The 25,815-nt window shown below is 41.0% G+C and overlaps 1 protein-coding gene across 1 annotated transcript; it reads left to right on the top strand.

Moving 5' to 3' along the window:
• The first annotated feature begins 5,205 nt into the window (after positions 1-5,205).
• Positions 5,206-5,595, top strand: LOC122319466. Its single transcript, XM_043206791.1, has one exon. The coding sequence runs from the start codon at positions 5,206-5,208 to the stop codon at positions 5,593-5,595; it is 390 nt and encodes a 129-aa protein (XP_043062726.1).
• Positions 5,596-25,815: the final 20,220 nt, after the last annotated feature.

Genomic DNA, 25,815 nt, shown 5'->3' with positions numbered 1-25,815 from the left:
AAACATTTTTTCAAACCGTCAATAACATCAGACGTTCGTCCCCAAGATCTCCACAAGTTCATTAACAAAAGTATGTGGTCAAAGCAAAAAAAAAATCGCGATCTAGAAATCCGAAAATTGCTTAAATCAGGCAGCTGGAAAAGTATTAGTCATTTGGCTCTTACGCCGCTACTGAATCAGAACACATATTTTTTTATTATTATTATTATTATTATATTAAATTGTCCTATTGTCTGCTGGAAGAGTTTCAGCTATTTAGCTTTAACGCCGCGTCATAATTAGTGCATTTAATGTTTTAATAATTTATTTTGTTATTTTTATTCCTTTTTTAATTTTGTTTTGTTCGTTAATCTTTTGTATAAAATTAAAAAAATTAAATGTATAAATTGTACAAGCCAATTGTTGTCTGTTGCCTTTTGTGTTTTGTATAATTTGTCATTTATTAATGAAATTCAAAAGGTTAATGTACATAGGATGTTAAATGTAGGACTAGTGAAAAGTTCACTAGGATTCCAAAGAATCAAGGAACCACTTGTTGCCTTTTGCCTTGTGTTGAGCCAAGATATTTGTTTTCTATGTCTAAATACAACATCCTTCACCTTCCATTCTAGTAATTTTCTGTTTTAAATCAGTAGTGTCAATAGCGTACATTTAAACCACGTCAGGACTTTAGTAACAAGGAATTTTACACAACGATACCTGAAAACGATTGCATGGCAACCCGATTTTTATTTATTTATTTATTTTCTTTTACCTTATTTTTGTGTTCTCAATTATTTATTTAATAGGATAATTTTTTTTATTAATAGTCCACATTATTTATTTATTTATTTTATTATATGTTCTTGAGTGTATAGTATAGGTCAGTGTATAGCATAGGTTCATTAGAGATGCCACTAACACACAGCACCGAAGACTTATCTAAAATTGTAGAAAATATATGCCACATCTGCGCTAGAACTATTTCTTATCCTAGCCAAATTTTAACCACCAGTTGCGGACACGAATTTCACCGAACTTGCTTTACTGCGAAATCGGGGAAAAATAAAATCTGTCCTGTCTGCTCTAGTTCCCTTTCATTACCATCCACCGAAAACTTGTCCGGGGACCTGGAAAACCAACCGTCAGGGTCAAAACTTAAAACTCCAAGAGCACAACCGAACGTTTTGACTAGGTCCAAAACCAGTCAAGAAAGGCACCAACAAAAACGACAATGTCCAACCCAAAAAACCAAGAACAGCCTTCACCTCCGACTGAACCCACAACCGATTTTCAGACAGCAATGGCTGAAAGCATAAAATCGGCTATCTCGGGAGCCATTACGGCAGCCTTGGCCCAACAATCAAAATGTTTTGCAGACGCTTTGGGCCAACACACAAATAGCCTGACCCAAGCGATCACTGCGGGCTTTCAAGCTCAGGCATCAAGCCTTCCGTCTAACCAAGTATTCCTAGACCCAATATACGAAAGATCTAACGGAGTTCCACAAGGCTCACCAAATGTAGGTCCAACCCGTAGCGTTAACCAGTCACCTGCGTCAGCAATGACCTCCTTAAGACCGGATAAGATCGCCCAGATAATGTTTAACTGGAAACTACGTTTCTCAGGAAAGGGTCCAATGGCTGTCGAGGACTTTATTTACCGAGTCGAAGCTTTAGCTGGTCAAACATTGGACGGCAATCTTCAACTCGTGGCTCAAAATGCCAGTACGTTATTCGAGGGTATTGCGAGCGAGTGGTATTGGCGTTACCACAAAAGTGTAACCGTTGTGCGCTGGTATGAATTATGCGCCGCACTCAAAGGGCAATTTAAGGACGACCGAACTGACAGAAATATCAGGGCCGAGATAGACCAGAGAAAGCAACGCGGAAGCGAATCATTCGATGATTTCTACCGGGTAATCGCAACTCTTGCGGATAGACTATCGCAGTCCATGTCAGAAGGTGCTATGGTTGAAACCTTACGAGCCAATCTCCAACCCGATATTCAGCACGAAATTTTATACGAGCGTGCCGATACCGTTTCCGAATTAAGAAGGTTGGTTAGGACTCGGGAAATCTTTATGCAAAGCGTAGGGAAGCCTCAGGGGTTTCCACAACGCCAGGTACCCAGGCGACAGGTTTGCGAGGTCCAATGTCAGATCGAGTCAGAATCGGAATTCGAAGATCTAGAGGAAGATCTAGAGTTAGCGGCCATGGAATTGCAGTGCTGGAACTGCCAGGAAAAGGGTCACAGGTATCAGGAGTGCACCGCGGACAGACGTGTCTTCTGTTATGGTTGCGGTAAAGCAGATACGTATAAGCCGTCATGCAGTAAATGTACTAGTTACGTTCCAAAAAACCAGCAAGGGCGTGCCACAAGGGCACGCAGACAGATGGTTTCGAAATCAACGATGACAAACTAAACGATTTCAACCAAACTAGTAGCAGCGTATCTACAACCTTTGAGGTGGACCAGGTCCAACAAAAGCTAGAGGTCACAGATACAAGCCGATCAAAAGTTCGCAGGGAGAAAAGGAAAAAACTAAAAAGGGAAGAACGGAAGCTGCTTCTCTCAGCCATGGTGGGGCAACTTCGCGACGTTAGGCCGCATGCTCAGGTGAAAATGCTAGGAAAAACAGTAGTGGGCTTATTGGATACAGGGGCATCGGTTAGCTGCATAGGTGGTAGTCTGGCCACAGAGCTGCCAGGTCTAAATATTTTATGCCAAAAATTTACCGCAGATGTTAGAACAGCCGATGGACAATCTCAGAAAATTACCAGCCGAGTAACCACTGAAGTGTCCTTCCGAAACGAGAATAAAAATATCACCTTCTACGTAGTTCCATCTTTAGCAGGGGATCTCTATTCAGGTATAGATGTTTGGAAGCACTTTCAGCTGCTACCCGAAGCTTTCTGTGGCAACAACCAAGTAGTGGCAGCCTTAGAGGAGCCTTCGGCTCGAGAGCTTACTCAAAGCCAGCAGAAAACGCTGCTTCAGGTTGTTCAACTTTTCCCGTCGTATGCCTTAAAAGGATTAGGAAGGACCCAATTGATTACCCACTCTATTGATGTTGCTCAAGCAAAGCCAGTAAAGCAAAGACACTATGCCGTATCGCCTGCAACAGAAAAACTGATGTACGCCGAGTTGGATAGGATGCTCAACTTAGGGGTTATTGAAGAGTCATCCAGCGCTTGGTCCTCCCCAGTAGTCCTGGTGCAAAAACCAGGAAAAGTTAGGCTTTGTATTGATAGCCGAAAGTTAAATGAGGTGACGGTAAAAGATGCATACCCCATGCCCTTAATAAATGGAATATTGAGTAGACTCCCTAAAGCTGAATTCATTACTACCTTAGACCTTAAGGATGCATTCTGGCAGATCCCGCTAGACCGAAGCTCCAAGGACAAAACAGCGTTTACCGTGCCAGGGAGACCCCTTTACCAATTTGTGATTATGCCTTTTGGGTTATCAAATTCTCCTCAGACTATGTGCAGGCTGATGGATAAGGTGATACCCGCAGACTTGAGAAACGAGGTGTTCGTTTACCTGGACGACCTACTAATAGTCTCAGACACTTTCGAAAGGCACATAGAAGTTTTGCAGGAGGTTGCCTCTTATCTACAAAAAGCCAAACTAACCATAAATGTGGAGAAGAGCAACTTTTGCATCAAAGAAGTAAAATATCTAGGACATGTGATTGGAAATGGAACTGTAGGGACGGACCCAGATAAAATATCCGCCATAGTCGAATTTCCAAGCCCGCAATCAATGAAGCAAGTTCGTCGATTTTTAGGGATGACTGGGTGGTACAATAAGTTCATAAAAAACTTCGCAGCGCTAGCCTCCCCAATTACAGATACTCTAAAAAATAGACGGAGATTTGTTTGGACCAAGGAAGCTCAGGAAGCCTTTGAGGGGCTAAAGGAAAAAATGTGCAGTGCCCCAGTTTTACACAGCCCGAATTTTGACGCACCTTTTTCCATTCATTGCGATGCAAGCAATACAGGAGTTGGTGCAGTCCTGATGCAGCAAGACTCGGAAGGAAACGAGGTTCCGATCTCCTTTATGTCTCGGAAGCTGAACAGGTGTCAATCAAACTACACGGTGACCGAAAAGGAGTGTCTGGCAGCCGTGTTGGCAGTAAAAAAATTTAGGGCATATGTGGAGGGACAAGAATTTAGCATTATCACGGATCACGCTTCTTTAAAATGGCTTATGTCCCAAGGAGACCTAAGTTCCCGTCTGGCCCGCTGGTCCCTAAAATTACAAGGGTTTAAGTTTAAAATAAGCCATAGAAAAGGCAGTCAGAACGTGGTGCCAGACGCCCTGTCAAGGACCTTTACAGACGACCTATCCGCTTTCGAAGTAGCAAGTTTAGTGGATATGGAGGCCAAAGCATTCAGGGGAACGGAGTACGAAAATTTAAAGTCAGCTGTCTCTTCTGGAACACCCAGATTGTTGGATGTCAAGATCAGCAACGGGTACTTGTATCGCCGCGCGGAACGCGCTGCAGACGAAAAGGTTGGAGATGAGTCTTGCTGGAAACTTTGGCTTCCCAAAGAATTAGTTCCCGACTTGCTAAAAAGAGCTCATGAAGATCCCATGGCAGCCCACTGCGGAGTAGCTAAAATGTTGGAGAAACTAAGAAGATATTTTTATTGGCCAAATTTAGCAGCAGATGTCAAGGAATTTGTCAACAAGTGTGCGGTGTGTAAAACTACCAAACACCCCAGTCAGATCTTAAGGCCACCCTTAGGAAATACTGGTCATTCAGACAGGATCTTCCAAAGACTTTATGTCGATTTTTTAGGACCGTATCCGCGTAGCTCAGAAGGGAATATAGGATTGTTCATAGTCGTCGATCTTGCTTCAAAATTCCCATTTCTCAAAGCCGTAAAAAAGTTCACAACGGAGGCTATCCTTCCCTTCCTGGAAAAGGAAATCTTCCACTGTTTTGGCGTTCCGGAAACCATCATTTCCGACAATGGGGTACAATTTAAATCCGTGGCTTTCAATTCCCTGTTAGAAAAATATGGCGTGGCGCATTCTTATACCGCTATTTATGCACCGCAAGCCAACGCTTCAGAAAGGCTCAACAGATCTGTTTAAGCTGCTATTAAAGCTTACATAGACCCAAACCAAAAGAACTGGGATAGTAAGCTCAGTAGCATCTGTTGTGCGTTAAGATCGAGTTTACACTCAGCCATTAAAACAACTCCCTATAGAATGGTGTTTGGGCAGCACATGATTGTAGACGGGAAGTCGTATCGAGTTATTAGAGAACTAGGACTGCTGGAAGATAGAACGGTGCAGTTTGATAAAGACGACTCGAGGGATATAATCATGCGTACCGCCCAGGAGGCGATGGACGTCCAAAGGCAAAGAAACGAGCGGTCCTACAATCTGAGAAGCCGAGAGGTATCTTATAGACCTGGACAGGAAGTGTACCGACGGAACTTCCAACAAAGCAATTTTTGCAAAGGGTTTAGCTCAAAACTGGCTCCGGTCTTCATAAAATCAAGAGTTCGGAAGAAGCTAGGAACGGCTTATTACGAGATCGAGGATCTCCAAGGAAAGGTTGTAGGCAAATACCATGCTAAAGACCTACGGCAATAGAAAGTATCCGCCCGACAAGCTTGAATCTTCCTTGTGGTAATACCTTACCCCAAGTTAGATTTTGGTAGGGGGGAATTGTAAGGTAGCTTGTCGTGATCTCGGCCTAAAAGTAGGCACTTAATTAGGTCGTGCTTAAGGTCGGGAAAAATGTTAACTAGGCTGTCAGGAAGAGCATTTCTCCAACTGCAATTTTTGGAGTTCAGACTCGGGGTCCCGACCCGAAGCGGTAGCCACTGGGCATTAATTGAGTTTATACCAGCGAACGAGAAAGTGCGTCCGTGCTGTCCGAGAATAAAAGTGATCTCTCAAAAATACAGAAAAAAAAGAGAAATTCAACAATTTGATAATTCAACCAATTCAAACAAAACCCAGTGAATCGGAAAGTCTATATTTTGATTAACTTTAGTGCCAACCCCTAGAGGGTAAGTTTTGTGCGTGTGTTGTGGCTCAGAATTTTTTCTTAAGGGCATAAAATTACAGGTGGCACCTAGGAAAATATTTAATTTTCAAGAGAATAACCAATGCCAGTGCGACCAGTGAAGGAAACATAAATTTGCCGACCAGGAGGTCTAATTCTGGATTGCATCAGACAGCAGCCACCGTTAAGCGCAGGAAAATGATTTAATTGAATTCAATAACATTATCTACATATATACCCATTTTTACCTTACACCGCTTCACACCTGACCGACTGCTTGTTAAGCAGATCGGCAAACAGTCAAGCAGATCAGCATAAGATATTCCGATAGAAAAAAATAAATTCACCTTATGTTAGGAAATTAATTTAAGTTATGTTGTAAGAGAATAGAATTCATTTAGGGCAATTCCTTCCTTTTCTTTCCTTCTCCCTTTATTCCATATTCCTTCCTCTTCCCACATGAGCGAAAGCCCGCCTAAAGTGGCGTGAGCACAAGAAGGAAGTAAAAAGAGAAGAAAGAGTACCGCAGTAGGAGAGCGGCTCAAAAGAGCAGATCAAAAAAGAAATAGCTCTCTTAGAATTAAAAGGCGGTGTAAGCTGTTTTCTCTTCCACAGGCAACCACTTGAAGCGCTTCATCGTGGGAAATGCAGAGTGAGTACTAAAGGTTTTATTTAAATGAGAAAGCAGCTGCCGGAAGAAAAATCAAACAATTAGCTACTGCGGCGCTACTTGTTTTCCAAGTTCACAAATAAATTCAAAAAAAAAAATAAATTTTAAAATGGAAATGAAAATTGCTCTTGTCTAAATTTTACCCTTGCCCCAATCTTCGCTTTTTTGCTTAAATCTTAAAAGAATAAAAAAACAAAAAATTTAAAAATTAAAATGCACATCCCTATATAACCTACTTCCCCTATTCTTAAAGCCCAGCATTAATATTCCTTTTTTTGTTAAGCAAACAAAAATTTTACATTTTACATATATATCTCTGGCGATAATGTCTACATGAACGCCACATTCAAAAAAAAGTCTTTTAAAAGTTAAATCTAGATGTTTAAAATTTGTAAGTTAGGGTAGTCATTTAGGATAGGTTGTATAAACCTGTTTCAGTTAAAACATTGTCAGTTTTTAAGTTTGTTGTATGTTAAAAATTAAAGTTTATAATGTTTAAATCAGAGTAAATCTCTCTAGGGGTGCCATGCGTCGACGGAAGGTGTATGAAGTGTAAAGTATAGCATACTTGTAGGGATCACCAGTTAAGTTAAATGGTTAGTGGTGGTCAAGGTAGGGTGGGCGTCGACAGCTTAACAGCTGCTGTCGTACGAGTGTGCTATGTCCTTGTTTGTCCTTAGTCCTGTCGTCCGATAGTCCTTTAGTTTCTTTGGTGGAGATCAATTCCAAAGCACGCGAAATAAATAAGAGTGATACGAGACGACCATGTAGTCGCGATGTTAAATATTCCCCCCCTTTACTCTACCGAGAATTGGTAGCCGGAACCAGCGCGTGCTTGATCGCCCAACTACAATGTACCATCTGTTCGGGGAAGATATACTCGTAGTTCGCTACAAGCGACATGGCTGTAAGAAGTGTGGCGAGCTTTGAGTAGTTTCGGGCCTGAATTTCAGTGAACTTCGATGCGACAAAAAGGCAAGAAAGAAGTCGTCTAGATTTTGGGTGCCAGGGTCCGTTATGCTTGTATTGATCTTGATCAATACAAGAAGGAATTATAACTCCTCGCGTTAGGCAGGCTTTCGAGGATCTGAGCTGCGGGGCACGCTTTAGATTCCGGCTCTAGCTCGTCGGCTGGGGTGGTGGAATTGCTCACCAAGATCTCGGACACGGACAACACATCACTATTAATAAAGACAAGAATTGAGCTTGCTTGCGACAAAAAAAATAGGAGCTAGAACTAAAACGGAGAAAAATAAATAAATAAATTCTAGAAAGGGAAAGTTAGAAGAAAGGAAGAAAGGTAGAGGAAAGGACAGAGAGAAAACAATCATTTGCGAAGACACGGATGTTGTTGTGCTGGCTTTAGGCCCCCCCAACCTATGATCATCTTCATCAGTAGAGTCGATCTATTGGTCTTCTATGCCAAGTGTTCCCACCTAGGAATCATATTTCTCACTTTCCCCTTATTTTAAGGAGTCAATACCCCTTCGGTGAAGTGTGCCCGGGACTGGTGTTGATTTTCTCTACTTTCTGCAATTTATTTCGGCCGCTGACCGGGTCATCGGAGACTCGTTTATTGTCGACTTGCATTTTCTTTGTCCCAATCTAAGTGAGTCAACGCGGTGATGGTACCCCTTCCCCTGCTTTTAGATTCTGGTTTTGAATCTTCAAAGTCTTACGATCTCACGAAAAGGGTGTACGCAACACTACAATAACTATTGTAAAGATTAAGAACGGTTTTAAGATTTCTATCCAAAGTTGGTTTTACATTAAATATATCCCAAAATGCTCGTTTCTGAAAAAAATCGTCGAATTCTTGGTTTTTGCGTAAAATACAATTAAATTACCTCCTCCACAGTCAGTTTCCCAAGTAAGACAGTTTATTGTATTATTGTTTAAGGTAATGTGCCAAAATTTTTAGAGTTTATGAAACCGTTGTAAATACTGACAGATGAGCCAGTCCTTATTATATTTGACCCACAATACCCTATCGAGTTGCACACTAATGCTAGTATGGATGGCTATAAACCTATTCTGCTTCATAAAATTGACCACAAGCCTCATGTTATCGAATATTATAGCAAGCAAACATCTTCTACCGAATCTCGATATCATTCATACGAGCTTGAAACTTTAGCCGTACACAATTCCATGAAACGGCTTTCGGCTTTAATTACATGGACGGCATTTTACTGTATTTACATTGTATTTCACTAAAAGCGACACGCAGTAAAATTGATCTCACGCCACGAGTTCACCGTTGGTGGGAGTATATAAAATCTTTTGAATTTGATATATAGTATAGACCAGGTATTTTACAGCCTTTTACAAAGGCAGAAGTTATGCATGTCTTGTTAGATAACAAATAACAGACAACTGGCTTCTTGCCAGTTCAAAAGATCCAGAAAATTCAGCTATCGTTTTGAAAATTCAAAACAACGAACTCGGAGAAAGCTTAGCAAAAAATTATGAATAACGTCCGAAAATGCTTTATCCAGAGAAATGAAAAAACTCGGTGCCTCCCTGTAGTCCCCAGTCCATTCAGATGGTCAATAGTAAACCATATCCATGAAGCGGCTGTGCACCTTGGGTGGGAGAAAACTTTGTTCAAGTTTTATTGGTTCGAAAAAATGGCTAAGTGTGTCCAAAAGTTTGTGGAAAATTGTATAATTTGCAAATTGACTAAACCTCCATCCAGGAAAGTTGCCGATTGAACTTCATCCCATACCCAAAGTAGATATTCCCTGGCATACGATGCATATTGATATTACGGGCAAGTTGAGCGGAAGAAAGGAACAAAATGAGTATATTATTGTCCAGATAGATGCTTTTACTAAGTTTGTGTATTTGTACCACACAGTAAATATTAACAGCGAAAGTTCGGCAATATCTATATTTGGTGTACCATAGCGAATCATTGCAGGTCAGGGTAGATCTTTTACTGGAACATGTTTTAATGAATTCTGTTCAAGGAAAAAAATAAATATACACTTAATTGCAACAAGCGCCAGTCGCTCAAATGGCCAGGTAAAACGCGATATGAGCGTTATAAAACGTATGTTAACTGCATTCGGAAGTAGTCAGCGTTCTTGGCATAGGTGAAATTCAACTAGCTATATATTGTACTGTAAATCGAATAACGAAATCTAGTACTCTTGAATTGTTAATTGGGAAGGGGCAAGACCTTTAAACATGCTACCTATTTGTAAAGAAAATAGTAAAGAATATATAAATTTTGTAAGAAAAATGGCCAAAGAAAATATGCAAAGCAACGCATTGTATGATAAAGATAGGTATGATAAAAATAAAGCTAAAATCAATCATTTTAAAGTTGGCGTTTATGTTTTGCTCGGAAACGAGGAGAGACATCGAACCAAATTAGACAATAAATTTAAAGGACCATTCCTTGTGGCAGAGGTGCTGGATGGAGACCGTTATGTCTTGAAATCTTTAGTTTATAAGCGGACATATAAGTATTCGCATGAAGCCTTAAGAAGTATGCCGACAGAAGAGATTCCCGGAGAGTTAAATATGTGTAATGAGAACTCATCGGTGGATTCCAAAGAGAGTGAAAACGTTAAAAGAGACGTTACAGACATGTTTGTGGATTCGAACTAGAGAAGATATTGAAAGAGACGCCAAATCGTTGAAAGCGACGATAAATCGTTGAAAGAGATGATAAAACGTTGAAAGAGACGTTAGGGAAAGTGTTAAATGAGACGCTATTGAAGATTGTGGTTCAGACACTATATCTTTGGTAGTGCACATTATGAAGTTGGCAGTGCTAACAGGCACACGAGTTAATGTGTTGGCTTGATAGATGTCTGCCGACTGACGTGTGGCAAAAGGCCGTTTTGGTTGGTGTCCTGAATGTCAGAGTATATTGCAACACTGCAATTTTTGGGAGCTCTCTGTTTAAAATTGTATTACAAATTCAAGTATAAAAAAAAAAAAAGAACATGATCCACAGCACTTCTGTCATTGAGTTGGTCAAATGAACCTAAATAATAATAATGGCAAACAACTTTAATAATACCTATAAATTGCTTTAAATGGTCTTTTCAGGGAGTACTACATAATCTGCTAACTAAGAAATGAAATAACAAAAGCAAAAAGAAGAACTTTTGTAACACATGAGAGCGTGTGCTGGTCAGGATTGCCGTGTCGGCGCTTTATATTATATGTGGCCGCTTTATATTATATTTGTCATGCTAAATCATTATACCATGAATGTTAATTTAAATTAATGATGAAATGTAAAGCAATTTGCAGAATTCCCTATATTCGTCTTGTGTCCGTTCGATGCCTGGGCTAACGGTTGTTTCTGTTTTGGGTAGCCTAGGAGCGACATGGCTGTAAGAAGTGTGGCGAGCTTTGAGTAGTTTCGGGCCTGAATTTCAGTGAACTTTGATGCGACAAAAATGCAAGAACGCAGTCGTCTAGATTTTGGGTGCCAGGGTCCGTTATGCTTGTATTGATCTTGATCAATACAAGAAGGAATTATAACTCCTCGCGTTAGGCAGGCTTTCGAGGATCTGAGCTGCGGGGCACGCTTTAGATTCCGGCTCTAGCTCGTCGGCTGGGGTGGTGGAATTGCTCACCAAGATCTCGGACACGGACAACACATCACTATTAATAAAGACAAGAATTGAGCTTGCTTGCGACAAAAAAAATAGGAGCTAGAACTAAAACGGAGAAAAATAAATAAATAAATTCTAGAAAGGGAAAGTTAGAAGAAAGGAAGAAAGGTAGAGGAAAGGACAGAGAGAAAACAATCATTTGTGGATGTTGTTGTGCTGGCTTTAGGCCCCCCCAACCTATGATCATCTTCATCAGTAGAGTCGATCTATTGGTCTTCTATGCCAAGTGTTCCCACCTAGGAATCATATTTCTCACTTTCCCCTTATTTTAAGGAGTCAATACCCCTTCGGTGAAGTGTGCCCGGGACTGGTGTTGATTTTCTCTACTTTCTGCAATTTATTTCGGCCGCTGACCGGGTCATCGGAGACTCGTTTATTGTCGACTTGCATTTTCTTTGTCCCAATCTAAGTGAGTCAACGCGGTGATGGTACCCCTTCCCCTGCTTTTAGATTCTGGTTTTGAATCTTCAAAGTCTTACGATCTCACGAAAAGGGTGTACGCAACACTACAATAACTATTGTAAAGATTAAGAACGGTTTTAAGATTTCTATCCAAAGTTGGTTTTACATTAAATATATCCCAAAATGCTCGTTTCTGAAAAAAATCGTCGAATTCTTGGTTTTTGCGTAAAATACAATTAAATTACCTCCTCCACAGTCAGTTTCCCAAGTAAGACAGTTTATTGTATTATTGTTTAAGGTAATGTGCCAAAATTTTTAGAGTTTATGAAACCGTTGTAAATACTGACAGATGAGCCAGTCCTTATTATATTTGACCCACAATACCCTATCGAGTTGCACACTAATGCTAGTATGGATGGCTATGAACCTATTCTGCTTCATAAAATTGACCACAAGCCTCATGTTATCGAATATTATAGCAAGCAAACATCTTCTACCGAATCTCGATATCATTCATACGAGCTTGAAACTTTAGCCGTACACAATTCCATGAAACGGCTTTCGGCTTTAATTACATGGACGGCATTTTACGGTATTTACATTGTATTTCACTAAAAGCGACACGCAGTAAAATTGATCTCACGCCACGAGTTCACCGTTGGTGGGAGTATATAAAATCTTTTGAATTTGATATCCAGTATAGACCAGGTATTTTACAGCCTTTTACAAAGGCAGAAGTTATGCATGTCTTGTTAGATAACAAATAACAGACAACTGGCTTCTTGCTGAGCAACAAAAAAATCCTGAAACTTCAGCTATCGTTTTGAAAATTCAAAACAACGAACTCGGAGAAAGCTTAGCAAAAAATTATGAATAACGTCCGAAAATGCTTTATCCAGAGAAATGAAAAAACTCGGTGCCTCCCTGTAGTCCCCAGTCCATTCAGATGGTCAATAGTAAACCATATCCATGAAGCGGCTGTGCACCTTGGGTGGGAGAAAACTTTGTTCAAGTTTTATTGGTTCGAAAAAATGGCTAAGTGTGTCCAAAAGTTTGTGGAAAATTGTATAATTTGCAAATTGACTAAACCTCCATCCAGGAAAGTTGCCGATTGAACTTCATCCCATACCCAAAGTAGATATTCCCTGGCATACGATGCATATTGATATTACGGGCAAGTTGAGCGGAAGAAAGGAACAAAACGAGTATATTATTGTCCAGATAGATGCTTTTACTAAGTTTGTGTATCTGTACCACACAGTAAATATTAACAGCGAAAGTTCTATAGACGCTTTAAAATCGGCAATATCTATATTTGGTGTACCATAGCGAATCATTGCAGGTCAGGGTAGATCTTTTACTGGAACATGTTTTAATGAATTCTGTTCAAGGAAAAAAATAAATGTACACTTAATTGCAACAAGCGCCAGTCGCTCAAATGGCCAGGTAAAACGCGATATGAGCGTTATAAAACGTATGTTAACTGCATTCGGAAGTAGTCAGCGTTCTTGGCATAGGTGAAATTCAACTAGCTATATATTGTACTGTAAATCGAATAACGAAATCTAGTACTCTTGAATTGTTAATTGGGAAAGGGGTAAGACCTTTAAACATGCTACCTATTTGTAAAGAAAATAGTAAAGAATATATAAATTTTGTAAGAAAAATGGACAAAGAAAATATGCAAAGCAACGCATTGTATGATAAAGATGGGTATGATAAAAATAAAGCTAAAATCAATCATTTTAAAGTTGGCGTTTATGTTTTGCTCGGAAACGAGGAGAGACATCGAACCAAATTAGACAATAAATTTAAAGGACCATTCCTTGTGGCAGAGGTGCTAGATGGAGACCGTTATGTCTTGAAATCTTTAGTTTATAAGCGGACATATAAGTATTCGCATGAAGCCTTAAGAAGTATGCCGACAGAAGAGATTCCCGGAGAGTTAAATATGTGTAATGAGAACTCATCGGTGGATTCCAAAGAGAGTGAAAACGTTAAAAGAGACGTTACAGACATGTTTGTGGATTCGAACTAGAAAGGTCATTGAAAGAGACGCCAAATCGATGAAAGCGACGATAAATCGTTGAAAGAGATGATAAAACGTTGAAAGAGACGTTAGAGAAAGTGTTAAATGAGACGCTATTGAAGATTGTGGTTCAGACACTATATCTTTGGTAGTGCACATTATGGAGTTGGCAGTGCTAACAGGCACACGAGTTAATGTGTTGGCTTGATAGATGTCTGCCGACTGACGTGTGGCAAAAGGCCGTTTTGGTTGGTGTCCTGAATGTCAGAGTTTATTGCAACACTGCAATTTTTGGGAGCTCTCTGTTTAAAATTGTATTACAAATTCAAGTATAAAAAAAAGAAAAGAACATGATCCACAGCACTTCTGTCATTGAGTTGGTCAAATGAACCTAAATAATAATAATGGCAAACAACTTTAATAATACCTATGAATTGCTTTAAATGGTCTTTTCAGGGAGTACTACATAATCTGCTAACTAAGAAATGAAATAACAAAAGCAAAAAGAAGAACTTTTGTAACACATGAGAGCGTGTGCTGGTCAGGATAGCCGTGTCGACGCTTTATATGATATGTCGATGATTTATATTATATTTGTCATGCTGAAGCAGTATACCATGAATGTTAATTTAAATTAATGATGAAATGTAAAGCAATTTGCAGAATTCCCTATATTCGTCTTGTGTCCGTTCGATGCCTGGGCTAACGGTTGTTTCTGTTTTGGGTAGCCTAGGAGCGACATGGCTGTAAGAAGTGTGGCGAGCTTTGAGTAGTTTCGGGCCTGAATTTCAGTGAACTTCGATGCGACAAAAATGCAAGAACGCAGTCGTCTAGATTTTGGGTGCCAGGGTCCGTTATGCTTGTAGTGATCTTGATCAATACAAGAAAAAATTATAACTCCTCGCGTTAGGCAGGCTTTCGAGGATCTGAGCTGCGGGGCACGCTTTAGATTCCGGCTCTAGCTCGTCGGCTGGGGTGGTGGAATTGCTCACCAAGATCTCGGACACGGACAACACATCACTATTAATAAAGACAAGAATTGAGCGTGCTTGCGACAAAAAAAATAGGAGCTAGAACTAAAACGGAGAAAAATAAATAAATAAATTCTAGAAAGGGAAAGTTAGAAGAAAGGAAGAAAGGTAGAGGAAAGGACAGAGAGAAAACAATCATTTGCGAAGACACGGATGTTGTTGTGCTGGCTTTAGGCCCCCCCAACCTATGATCATCTTCATCAGTAGAGTCGGTAAAGGAAATGTTTAGTTGCTCATGCTTTCGTTAAATATTAATTTTAATAAACATAAAGTAGTTAAGACTAACATCGTATATAGGTAGTTTAATTATAGGCCTAGATAGTTATAAGATTATCTATGAATCGCATGATTTAATAATATGTAGTATAGAATGTGGTGATTTAGATATAAATGTTAACTTTGATAAGAATTAAATGAATAAGAAATATTTTCGATTATCTAATTTAATTTATTGGTAGACAACTTCTCGATTAATTCTATTGTGAACTTTCTTTTAATTAAATTCAATAAAACTTAATTTTAATTCACGACAAATTTTGCAAAAAAAATCTAATTTATTACAGCGATAGCTAATTTCGGTTGTTGCGGTATTTAATTCATTTCTTAACTTCTTTTATAGCATAGCCATTTAATTCATTTCTCTTAAGTTTTGGTTTACACTTAAACAAGGTTATATAAACTCACGCATCTTATCCATCGGCAAAAAAAATTTATTCCACTTCTTCAGAGTATTTTTCATCAAATATTCATGGCTTCTAGTAATAGCAATTAAATTCACAAAGCATTTCAGATGAGTGTCGTAAAGGTTATGTAACTCAAAACAGGTTATTACCAATTTGCTGAAGAATATTGCGCATGCGCGCTGTTGGCCAGTTAAACCGCATTTGATATTATTTGTTGATCATTCTCCTACTGCTTCTGCTGCTTCTCCCTTAGGACTCCATCATGCCCCTCCCAGGAGTGCTCCTCGGGACAAGGACGCAAACTCGGTTTGCTGGGCTCGATCCGCTGGTTGAGCCCCGATGAAAGATAAGGGTTTTCCAGACGGAAAATTCCGACCTTTGGCACTGGCTGCCAATCCGCCCCCTGGTTGCCTCCGTCGACACTCTTTTCGTGACCTAGGCAACAAAAGGTTATGCATCTGTATGCAAATGAACGCGGCACAGATTATCACAATCCGCGTGGACACTGGCACTATGTGATTATTCTGGCTCTTATTAGCAACTGCAACGATGTGCACTCTACCGGATCTCAAAAGGGAAAGAATTTAGCACGGAAACGAATGGAGTCGCTTAGCCCCTTTTCTGTGCCACAGCAATGAGCTGGCGCATCAATGAGCTAACTGGTATTTTTGTCCAAAACTCTGTTCTGGCAAAAATGCAGCTAGCTTATTAAAAACTGCATGTGGATTAAAGCTCGGCTTAAACTACGTAAAAATTTTACCGAAATGCCTCGACGTTATTCCCGTCGCGTAAAGCTAGGCTCAGAGTATCACGTAATTTAGTGCTACTTCCAGGCAGAAAACCTTTATATCTTTTATTTAGAGGCCTTTCAGTCGCCACTACAAAAAAATTTAAATGATTTTGAACTCTACCTGTATTTAGTTTTTGTGTGAGTTCCCTTGCTAACCTCGGGTCTAATAAAGCGGGTCTTGAACTAGTGTTTGGATTTGGTTTATTTGTATTATGCATAGCATTGTTCACGAAATTTTGATAGTTTCCTTTGTTCTTAGGAGTTTGAGGTTAGGTTGTGTTAGGGCTAGAGTTATTACTGGGTTTTATTCGGTCATTGAATGTTATTTCGTATACGCCTTCTTATTGTGCTATTTGTTTAAGTTTAGATACTGGCGTAACGTCATGTCTGGCAAGGGTCATAAATAACCTATCGCGCAATTTTCTCATGATTACATCTTTAATTGTATTATTTAATGCATTTGTGTATAATACGGAATTTTTGTTATGTTATTTTCTAACATAAGTTTATTTGATATTGTGAATGATTTAATTTCTTAATCTTCGACAAACTTACGGATACTTCAGCTGAAGGATGTGTTGTAGAGACGACGGAGTAGTTCTTCACATGGTGTTTGGGTTTTGTATTCGCTGATGAGCGCATTCATTAGGGTTGGTCGTTGGGCATCTCCTGCAAGTTGCATCTCAATTGCGCTGAAGATTACATGTCTTTTGTTTTTTTGAGGTTTTGGAATTTTTGTTTTTACGCTTTTATTATTCGTATGCAATAGGTTTGACTATTTTGTGTCAAGCACCGATTATACGTAGTTCTTTTGCGGATAAAAAAGAGAGACTGGAATATTATGCTGTGCTAAGCTTAATCAAAGTGCTCTCGATTTTTGATTACATTTTGTACTTAGACATTTATGTGTGTGTGTGAGTTGTTACAATAGTGTGTGTGGTTTCGTACTTAGACATTAATGTGTGTGTGTGGTTGGGGAGTTGTGGGTGCATAATGGATATGTTACTATATATAAAATTGTGAAGTCTTGTGCGTCTTCTTGTCCTACAGAGTTTGGGCTAGCTTCGTTTCAGCTGCGTTGGAAAATGGGACTACATCAATTAACTTAAAACAAAAACCCTAAATGATCGCTTATGTGAGTTTATTTTTTTGTTGTTGCTTAAGAAATAAATCTATTACCTGGAATTACAAATGAATTAAATTTGAATATGATTAAACATTTAATTTATAATTATTTACTTACCGTTTCCTTAGAGCTTGGCACTCAATAGAAATCGCGTCTGTTTCTTACAAAAATCTAGTCTAACTCCGCGAAAACGTCCGCATGCATTTTAGAAAAGGAATGCGGTGATCAATTTCGTCCTCTTATTCTTATTTTCCTTGTGCTCGTACCCGTCCCTTTTACTTACTAATTTGTCTTTGCATGTAAAAAAATGTAATGTTTTTTACGATGCCTATGCGCTAGCCGACTAAGATAGCTGGCTTCGCACTCGTCCAGAAATGTTTGTTTTAAATATCATCAACTTTTCATCAAAATGATTAAGCACCTTAACATTCATCACCTTTATTTTTTAGGAGAGATTTTTTAAAATTTGTCTAATAATCTTAAAAATTTAAGGCTTTTGACTTTCTGGAATCCTGTATGCACTGGGGTCGGATTATTCAATCAATTCAATTAGTGCTTGTATTATATATTTAAGGAAAATAATGATGGCAATTTTAGGAGTTTAAGTACCTATACATTTGCTTCATAATAGTCTATTGATTTCCTCTGTTTATTTGTTGTATTTACAATGCGAATGAAGGAGTTCTAGGTGTCTACAATAACTTTAGCTACTATTCCTAGTTGTTGTTGGAGATGATGACATTACTGACACTAGGCGTGAGTCGAATCACTTCTGACCTACCTTGCAAAAGTATTTCGTTTTCTAGAGAAAGAATTATAGGAATATTAATTTTTCCGAAGTTATGGGGCCTTAATACATTGTGTGACATACTGTATTACATGTTGCCTTTTTTATACCCATTACTCTTAGATTAAAAGGGCTAGATTCGTTAAAAGTTTTGTAAAATGACAAGGAAGCGTGTCTGACCCTATACCATATTTAAGACATTCATTCGCAAAGTACAAAAAAAAAAAAAATTGAACTTCCAGAGGAAGTAAGAAAAATGACTTCATTGACTTAAATCTAATTAGCAACTAATTGGGAGATCTCGGAGATTCGGAGAAGGTGGGCACAAGGCAAAGGGGTGTTTTGCACCACCAAAATGCCCGATCTGCAGCAGCGAGGTGGACAAAAATCACCCGACGGGCAGTTTTGCGTGTCCGACCTACAGAGCGAGCATAAAGGGAGTTAAGAGCCATAACAATGCTTGCCCAAGGTAACGTAATCCAGATCAACGTTAATCATTGCGCAGCTGCTCAGACTGCGGCGGAGCCCAATGTAGACATCATGCTCTTAAGCGCACCTTACGCCACTGGATGGGGACACTCCTCTATGATCCTAGACGAGTCAGGAGAAGCAGCCATTTGGTGTTGCAGCCCTTTCCACGTTCAGGAACTGCCTTCCTTTCCGTTGCATTCGCAAAAATAAAAGACGTGCATATGTACAATTGTAATGCTCCGCCTAGCGACAGCCCCAAACAGTTCATAGATATGCTGGAGTTGCTTGTGCGCCAAGGGCGAAGCCCGAAGATTATTGCCGGTGATTTCAATGCCTGGAGAGTGGAATGGGGAGGCAGTGTCTCCAATCCCAGAGGTCGAGCATTGATAAACTCTATGGGAATGCTGGACCTGATACTGCTGAACGACGGACGGAAGCCAACGTTTAATAACGATAGGGGCACGTCATTTATCGACGTAACCTTTACCAGTAGAGGTCTCGTGGCTAATTCTAGCTGCATGGTCCACGATGTGATAACGTTGAACGCTCTGATTTCCTTCAGCCTCCCATCGGAGGGTAAGTACGGAGGCTTGTCAGAATTTGCGACGCAACTATGTCAAGGAAGAAAAAGGCACAGCGCAAACCACCAGCATATTGGTGCTCTGAATGCCTGAGAGCTAGAAGAGCAGCGCAACGAGCCGGGGGCAGAACCCACCACGTTGGAAATACATAAGGAAATGCTTGGAGTTCAAGCATGGCATAGCGGCTGCCAAAGCGCTTGCTCATAAGGAATTGCTAAATAGCATAGACGGAGATAACTGGGACCTTGCCTACAAGCTGGTAACCAACAAGCTATGATGAAAAGGGTAACACCATCGGACACTGGGATCCTGGCTAACATTGTTGGCGAACTATTTTCAGCGCAGGATTATGGCGGCCAACAGCAGTAGCCCCAGTTCCCGATTTCCCGTGCGTCACAGAACTGGAAGTCGTCGAGGCAGCCAAGCGTATTAAACCTAATAAAGCCCCTGGCCCAGATGGAATTCCTGGAGCGGTCCACCCAAAGCGGTGGCTAGTTCTGAAATATTTATGATCACCTTCCAGCATTGTCTGTTGGACGGGGTCTTTCCAACGAGGTGGAAGACTCAAAAACTAGTTCTGTTGCCGAAAGGCAAGGGTCCAGCACAAGCCGCAAACAGCTACAGGATATTGTCGGGAAACGGTTCGAACGTATCCTGTATAGCCGAATAGAATCAATCACAGGAAGCACCAACGGCCTGGAAAGTCAACACCCTAGATGCACTCACGGCAGTGAGTAACATAGCCAAGGACGCCCTTGCTGGCAATAAATGGCTAGAAGGCAGGAAGGAATATTGTGCAATCGTGACTGTGGACGTAAAGAACGCCTTTAGCACCGCTAGATGGCCCGTAATACTCGGAGCCATGAACAGAATGGGGATCCCGGAGTACCTGAGGATAGTCGTTGACAGCTGGTTTAGGGATCGGGTCCTGTGGTACGATACGAAAGCTGGCACAAAGAGATACCGAGATTCGGCAGGTGTTCCCCAAGGATCTGTTCTTAGACTGATCTTGTGGAACATTATGTACGATGGGATCCTGGGCATCAACAGACCCCAGTGAGTAAAGCTGCACTGATTTGCGGACTATGTGGCAATAACAGCGGTCGCCAAAACAATCGCTACGCTACGATCGGAGCTGCTATCATCTGGCTCGAGAAAGCCGAGCTGGCAATCGCGGCGCACAAGACCGAGGCAGTTCTCCTAAGTAGCAGAAAAAAGGTGGAAACTATGCTGGGGTCCGTCAATGGGACCCAGGTGACCTCACAAGAGTCACTGAACTACATGGGAGTTATGCTAGATCACAGGCCATCGTTTAAGAACCATGCGGAATACGCCAGCAAGAAGGCAAGTAGGCAATCACAGCTACCTCTTTGGCAAGACTCATGCCCAACGTTGGAGGACCCAGAAACCCGGTCTTAAAACTTCTGGTGATGGTAGCAAAGGCAACGCTGCTATATGCTGCACCAATATGGAGCATTGCCGTTAGGAGAGGGTCATACCTGAAGGAGCGCGCTCGGTGCTACGGTCCATGGCCCTTAGGCTCATTAGAGGTTTCTAGACAGTATCCGACAATATCAGGATCTATAAAATATTAGGCATACAGATTCCAGCGCCATAGACACAGCGCAAGTTTGTTAACTAAAGTTGCCACGCCCACTCTAACGTCCATAAGCCTTCGACGCGCACCCTTTTAGACAATGTCGTAATATTTTTTAGTTTTGTTCTCAGTTTTGTAAATTTATATCGATTTGCCAAACAAACTTTTTGCCACACCGTTAAGCATCTAATCCATTTGGACAGACAGGACGTTACCTGATCGACTTTGCTATATTCGTCTACTCTTACAACTTTTAAAAACATTTACTTCTACTAATTAGTATGCGGAGTAATGCGTAATATAATCCATACGTGGAATGCGGCTTCCGTAATGTGATCCGCACGTGAAATGCGGTCAGGGTGGTTCTTTTCATATTTGCTCCTTTTATAGTTGTAGGATTTCCAAGGAGCGCTCGTAGGTAGTTCTTAGGCATATGATATCGCTCAGGCACTACGGCGCGCGTTGGCAGCGTAGTGTGCGGCGAGGTCGCGTTGGGTACTGCCTTGCTCGCTATCTATCTATGTGCAGAGGTAACTTCAATTAGAAGGTGTAACGAACACACTCAATGAGCGTTGTCCACCTCAACACACTCTGTCTACCTTTTTGACCAGCTGAGTGTGAACAAGAGTTTTGAACAAGAGTGTCATAGCTATAATACAGTAGACAGAGATACGATAGCTGCAAATACGATAGCCAAACGGTAAAAACTAAGACAAGAAAGTTTTCCTATTAAAGACGAGGACCAGATGTTTTGGCCTTGTTCTATACCCACCCTACCTGTGAAATCCATTCGGACTCCACCCTCTTATAACCGCTGCTTTACATACCCTTTAATGCCCAAAAAGACATCAGATTAATTCATATTCGACACCATTTAATCAAAGATAATGATAATATTTCGCTACATTTTCCTAAACTAATCCTTAAATCTAAAGGATTAAGTATTTACGTTAAGAAGGCTCTTATTGAGTAGTTTGGGCGGTTTCAAGTACGCAGCGTCACAACCGGCAGCTTCTCGCTGGAATCGGGTCGTGCTCCCTAGATTCTATTTGAATCAGTGCTCTAGCTACTAGCCGCTCTCAGGAATTCCACGTGACCTTGACTAACACGCGATTTTAAGTTATTTCCCTATGCACTGATGTAATAGCTTTACTTTGCAAGATCTGTATAACCAGATACCGGACTGTAAGGTACGCTTCTAACAGCAAAAGAGTTCCATTTCGCACGGTCTCGCGTATGGAAATGTGTAGTATTTATCCTAGATACAAGTGGTAGTTCTGGTAGACTAGTTTCCTCCACTTGTTATCGATTTATGAAAGAATTATGACTTTAAAAATGGGTTTAACCACCCTCACAAATTCTACTAAAGTGTTCTCTTCATTTTTTTTCAATATTAACATGAATTCCTAAATCAATATTATTGACGGCCGAGGTCGTTGGACCTTCGGGGGTGATTGACTGGTTGCCACCGGGGGTCCGCTGATCGAAGGTGCGCAGAGGGGTGACGGCCTCGTCTCCTTCCAGGGTGGGTTGGCAGACGCGAGGGGGCGTCTGCATGACCACCTCCAGCCCTCGTCCGGGGGTCGGTGGCAGGGTGGTCCGCTTCGGGGTCCGCGGGCCCTCGTCGTCCGGACCGGCTCCATCACACCGTCCGAAGTATCTTCGTAGACGGGGCGTGGTGGCGTCGCCTCGGCCCAGACCGTGCTGAACCGGGTGTCGGTCGGCACCACCTCCCCCTCCCGGATCGCTTCCAGGATGTCTCCCAGCCCGATTCCCCCCACCATGAGGGGCTGAGCAAGGGGGAGCTGCTGTCCCCTGTCGGGAGTATCTCAAGTGAGGTTATCGGGGCTGCGGCAGAGTCTGCCCCAATGGGCACCAAGGGTGGCGGTGAGGATCGCCATCGTCGGTCATTCGGTTTGGCCATATTTATTACTATTTTCTTTTTCTCTCGCGTCCGCGCTGTTCGGCTGTCAGATTCAAAGTGAGAAACCCACCGCTGTGATTGGACCGCCCTCGGCTATCGAGTAGTTGAATGATCAATAAGATATTGATCGGCTATCGCTCCGACCCCGATCGTTCGTTTGCCCTCACACTCAAAAGCTGGCTGTTGTGACTGGATGTCAGCTGTGGTCTATCGATAGATAGACCTATCGACCCTCGGTCACGGGTTGTTAGTGACAACGTTAGTGATGCCAGATGGTGGCGTTGGGTGCCTGTCCCAAGCTAAGGCCTATGAGAGCGCAAGTGTTGAGACGAACTGTGGCGGCGCGGGGCGCCCATAGTTCCGGTAGCTCCTTGCTGACCCGATGATTGTCGGGGGGAGTCCGAGTAGTAGATCCTTTAAGTCTTGAAAGGCTTTCTCCTGTCTTGTCGTCCATTCCCACTTCCGATCCTTTTTGAGAAGGGCGGTCATTGGTTCGACCACGTCGACGAAGTTGGGCACGAAACGTCGGTACCAGAGAACTGCAAGAGTGGCATTTTTTGCCACCCTGATCACACTCAACAATTTTGAGTGCGGGTGCCACTCACTCCGGTTTTCGCGGGTACATACAAACACCCGCTCAAAATATTCGGGTGTCTGAAAACCCCCTGGTGCCTGCGCACCCGAATCAATGCGGCACCCTACGTCGCGGGTACCGATCACACTCGCCACTCATAACGAAGGGTAGAGAAGGCAAACATGCAGAAAAAGGCAAGTGCCTTTTTTTGGTAAACACCCGGGTGTTGTGGTAAAATTTTGAATATTTATTTACCATATTTAACTTTGTATGTATAATTTTTCTTTTTGATAAAAAAAAAAAACAATAGAAATAGAATTGTGTTAATTAAGTATAAATATTTAATAATAATTAATACTAATTAATAAACATGTGCACGACCTTTTTCTTGGGTGTTTCCATTCACCAAAAGACCACCAACAATTACACAAGTGTTCCAGCGCTCAAGTAATATGATCTAACGCTTATACATAAGCCGATCGCGGAGCGTGGGAATGCTGAGCATGCACTTTGCAGCTCAAGTGGTCAGACCATACATGACATATGCATGCCTTCTGCATACATATGTAGATGTATATGGAACTATATGTATATAAAAATAAGTACTATATATACGGGTCAGCTCAGCACAAGTTGAGCGCATAAGACACATTCGAATAAAGTAACGCTAACTGAGCAGACGCTCTGACTCTAAAAATACTGAACCTTCTTTGGGATCATTGAGAACATCATACCACTATTAATTGATACTGCGTGACTTGAATTTCAGTTTAAATAATTTGTTTACGTTGTTCTCATCAGAAAAAATATTTAATATACATTTCGAACAATAAATTAATAATTTATTAAATTAAAAATAGTAACCTATTTTTTTGGTTTAATAAATTTCTAATTATTGATTCGAAGGTTATTAAATTATATTGTCGGTCGGATTTGAAATAATTTGTTTCGGCCATTTATTTATTTAATTTGGAAATAATATTTAATTAATTTAAATATTTAATTTAAAATGAGCCTAGAAACCAAAAATAAATCAATTCTGGAAGAGCTGAAAAGCAAGCTCCAAGGTCGGGTCAGAAAAATTCGCCGATTAATTGAGCGATTAAAAACGGGATCGATTCCGATATTAGAGGGAGAATTGAAATGTCTACTAGAAAACTTAATTGACATAGATTAAAGACATAGATTGTGGCGATGAATTTGTCGACGAGTTAGAAGAACTTTGTATAGTGACCAAGGCAAAAATAATGTCCCTGTTGTCTGCCTTGAAGGTAGCAAGCGTCAGCGAAGCTCCGGACCAGCTGCTGTAGCTCCAACTCATGCGCGACTTCCGAATTTGGCATTGCCAAGATTCAGTGGAGATTATTCGGAGTTCAAAAATTTCATCAGCCTATTCGAAACTTTGGTTCATAATGACGCCAGCATTCCAGTTATCGAAAAATGTAACCATTTAATTTCATGTCTCTCTGGTGAAGCTTTAGTAACAATTAAAGCTTACCAAGTCACCGGCAATTACGAAAAGGCACTAGCCAGTTTAAAAAAGGTTTACGATAACGAATGGGTCATCCTTATGAATAATATATCAACATTGTTTAGTCTTCCTAAAATATCGCATCAGTCCGCTTCCTCCTTGAGAAACCTTCTCGATACTATTTCGTGATTTATGGTTCTCTGTTATCGATAGGAGATGATACAAAAATGTCGAATGCAATGTTGATATATTTGGTATTGAATAGAGTCGACCCAGTGACCAAACAAAAATGAGAGGAACAGCTCGATTATGAGACTTTGCCCCTTTGGGCCGATTTTGAAAAAATTTTAAATCGCTGATATCAGCATTTATCAGCTGAGGAATCGACAAAGCCGAAGCTAGATAAAATTGTGTCGAGCAAGCAACATAATCGTAGCTCATTCTCGTTTTCTCCTCCAACAGCAAGCCTCAGCAAACTTGTAGCTATTGCAATGCAGCAGATCATTTGCTACAGAATTGTAGCCCGTTTGAGCGTCTCTCTGTAATGCAAAGATTCGAGTTTGTTAAGTCTGCCTCCTTATGTATTAATTGTCTGCAAAAAGGCCATACTGTTTCGAAAGGCAATGGCAAAAAGTGTCGAGCTTGTGACCGCTCACACCATATTCTGCTTCACAGATATACAGTGCCTGAGAACAGTTTAGCGTTGCCACCCCCGCCAGAGACCATGTATCCTCCTTTTAACCAAGATCAGCCTTCCACGTCACATGTTATGCATGCCACGTCCTTGGACAGGGTGATTTTGGCTAAGTCAATCGTAAGCGTCCGTACGAAAAACGGAGAATACGTTTTAGACCGAGCTTTGCTGGACTCTGGGTCTTAAACGAATTTTATAACAGAAGAACTGGCGAACCGCTTACAGATTCGTAGAGAGGAGTCGTGCATCAACTTACTTGGTATTGGTGAGTCCAATTCTCAAGTCAAGAAAAAGGTACACACAGTGGTGAAGTCGCGATTAATTGGTAGTGA

The sequence above is a fragment of the Drosophila yakuba genome, chromosome 2L (genome assembly GCF_016746365.2).
Source record: "Drosophila yakuba strain Tai18E2 chromosome 2L, Prin_Dyak_Tai18E2_2.1, whole genome shotgun sequence".
Lineage (NCBI taxonomy): Eukaryota > Metazoa > Arthropoda > Insecta > Diptera > Drosophilidae > Drosophila > Drosophila yakuba.
This window is presented reverse-complemented; position numbering and strand designations above follow the sequence as displayed.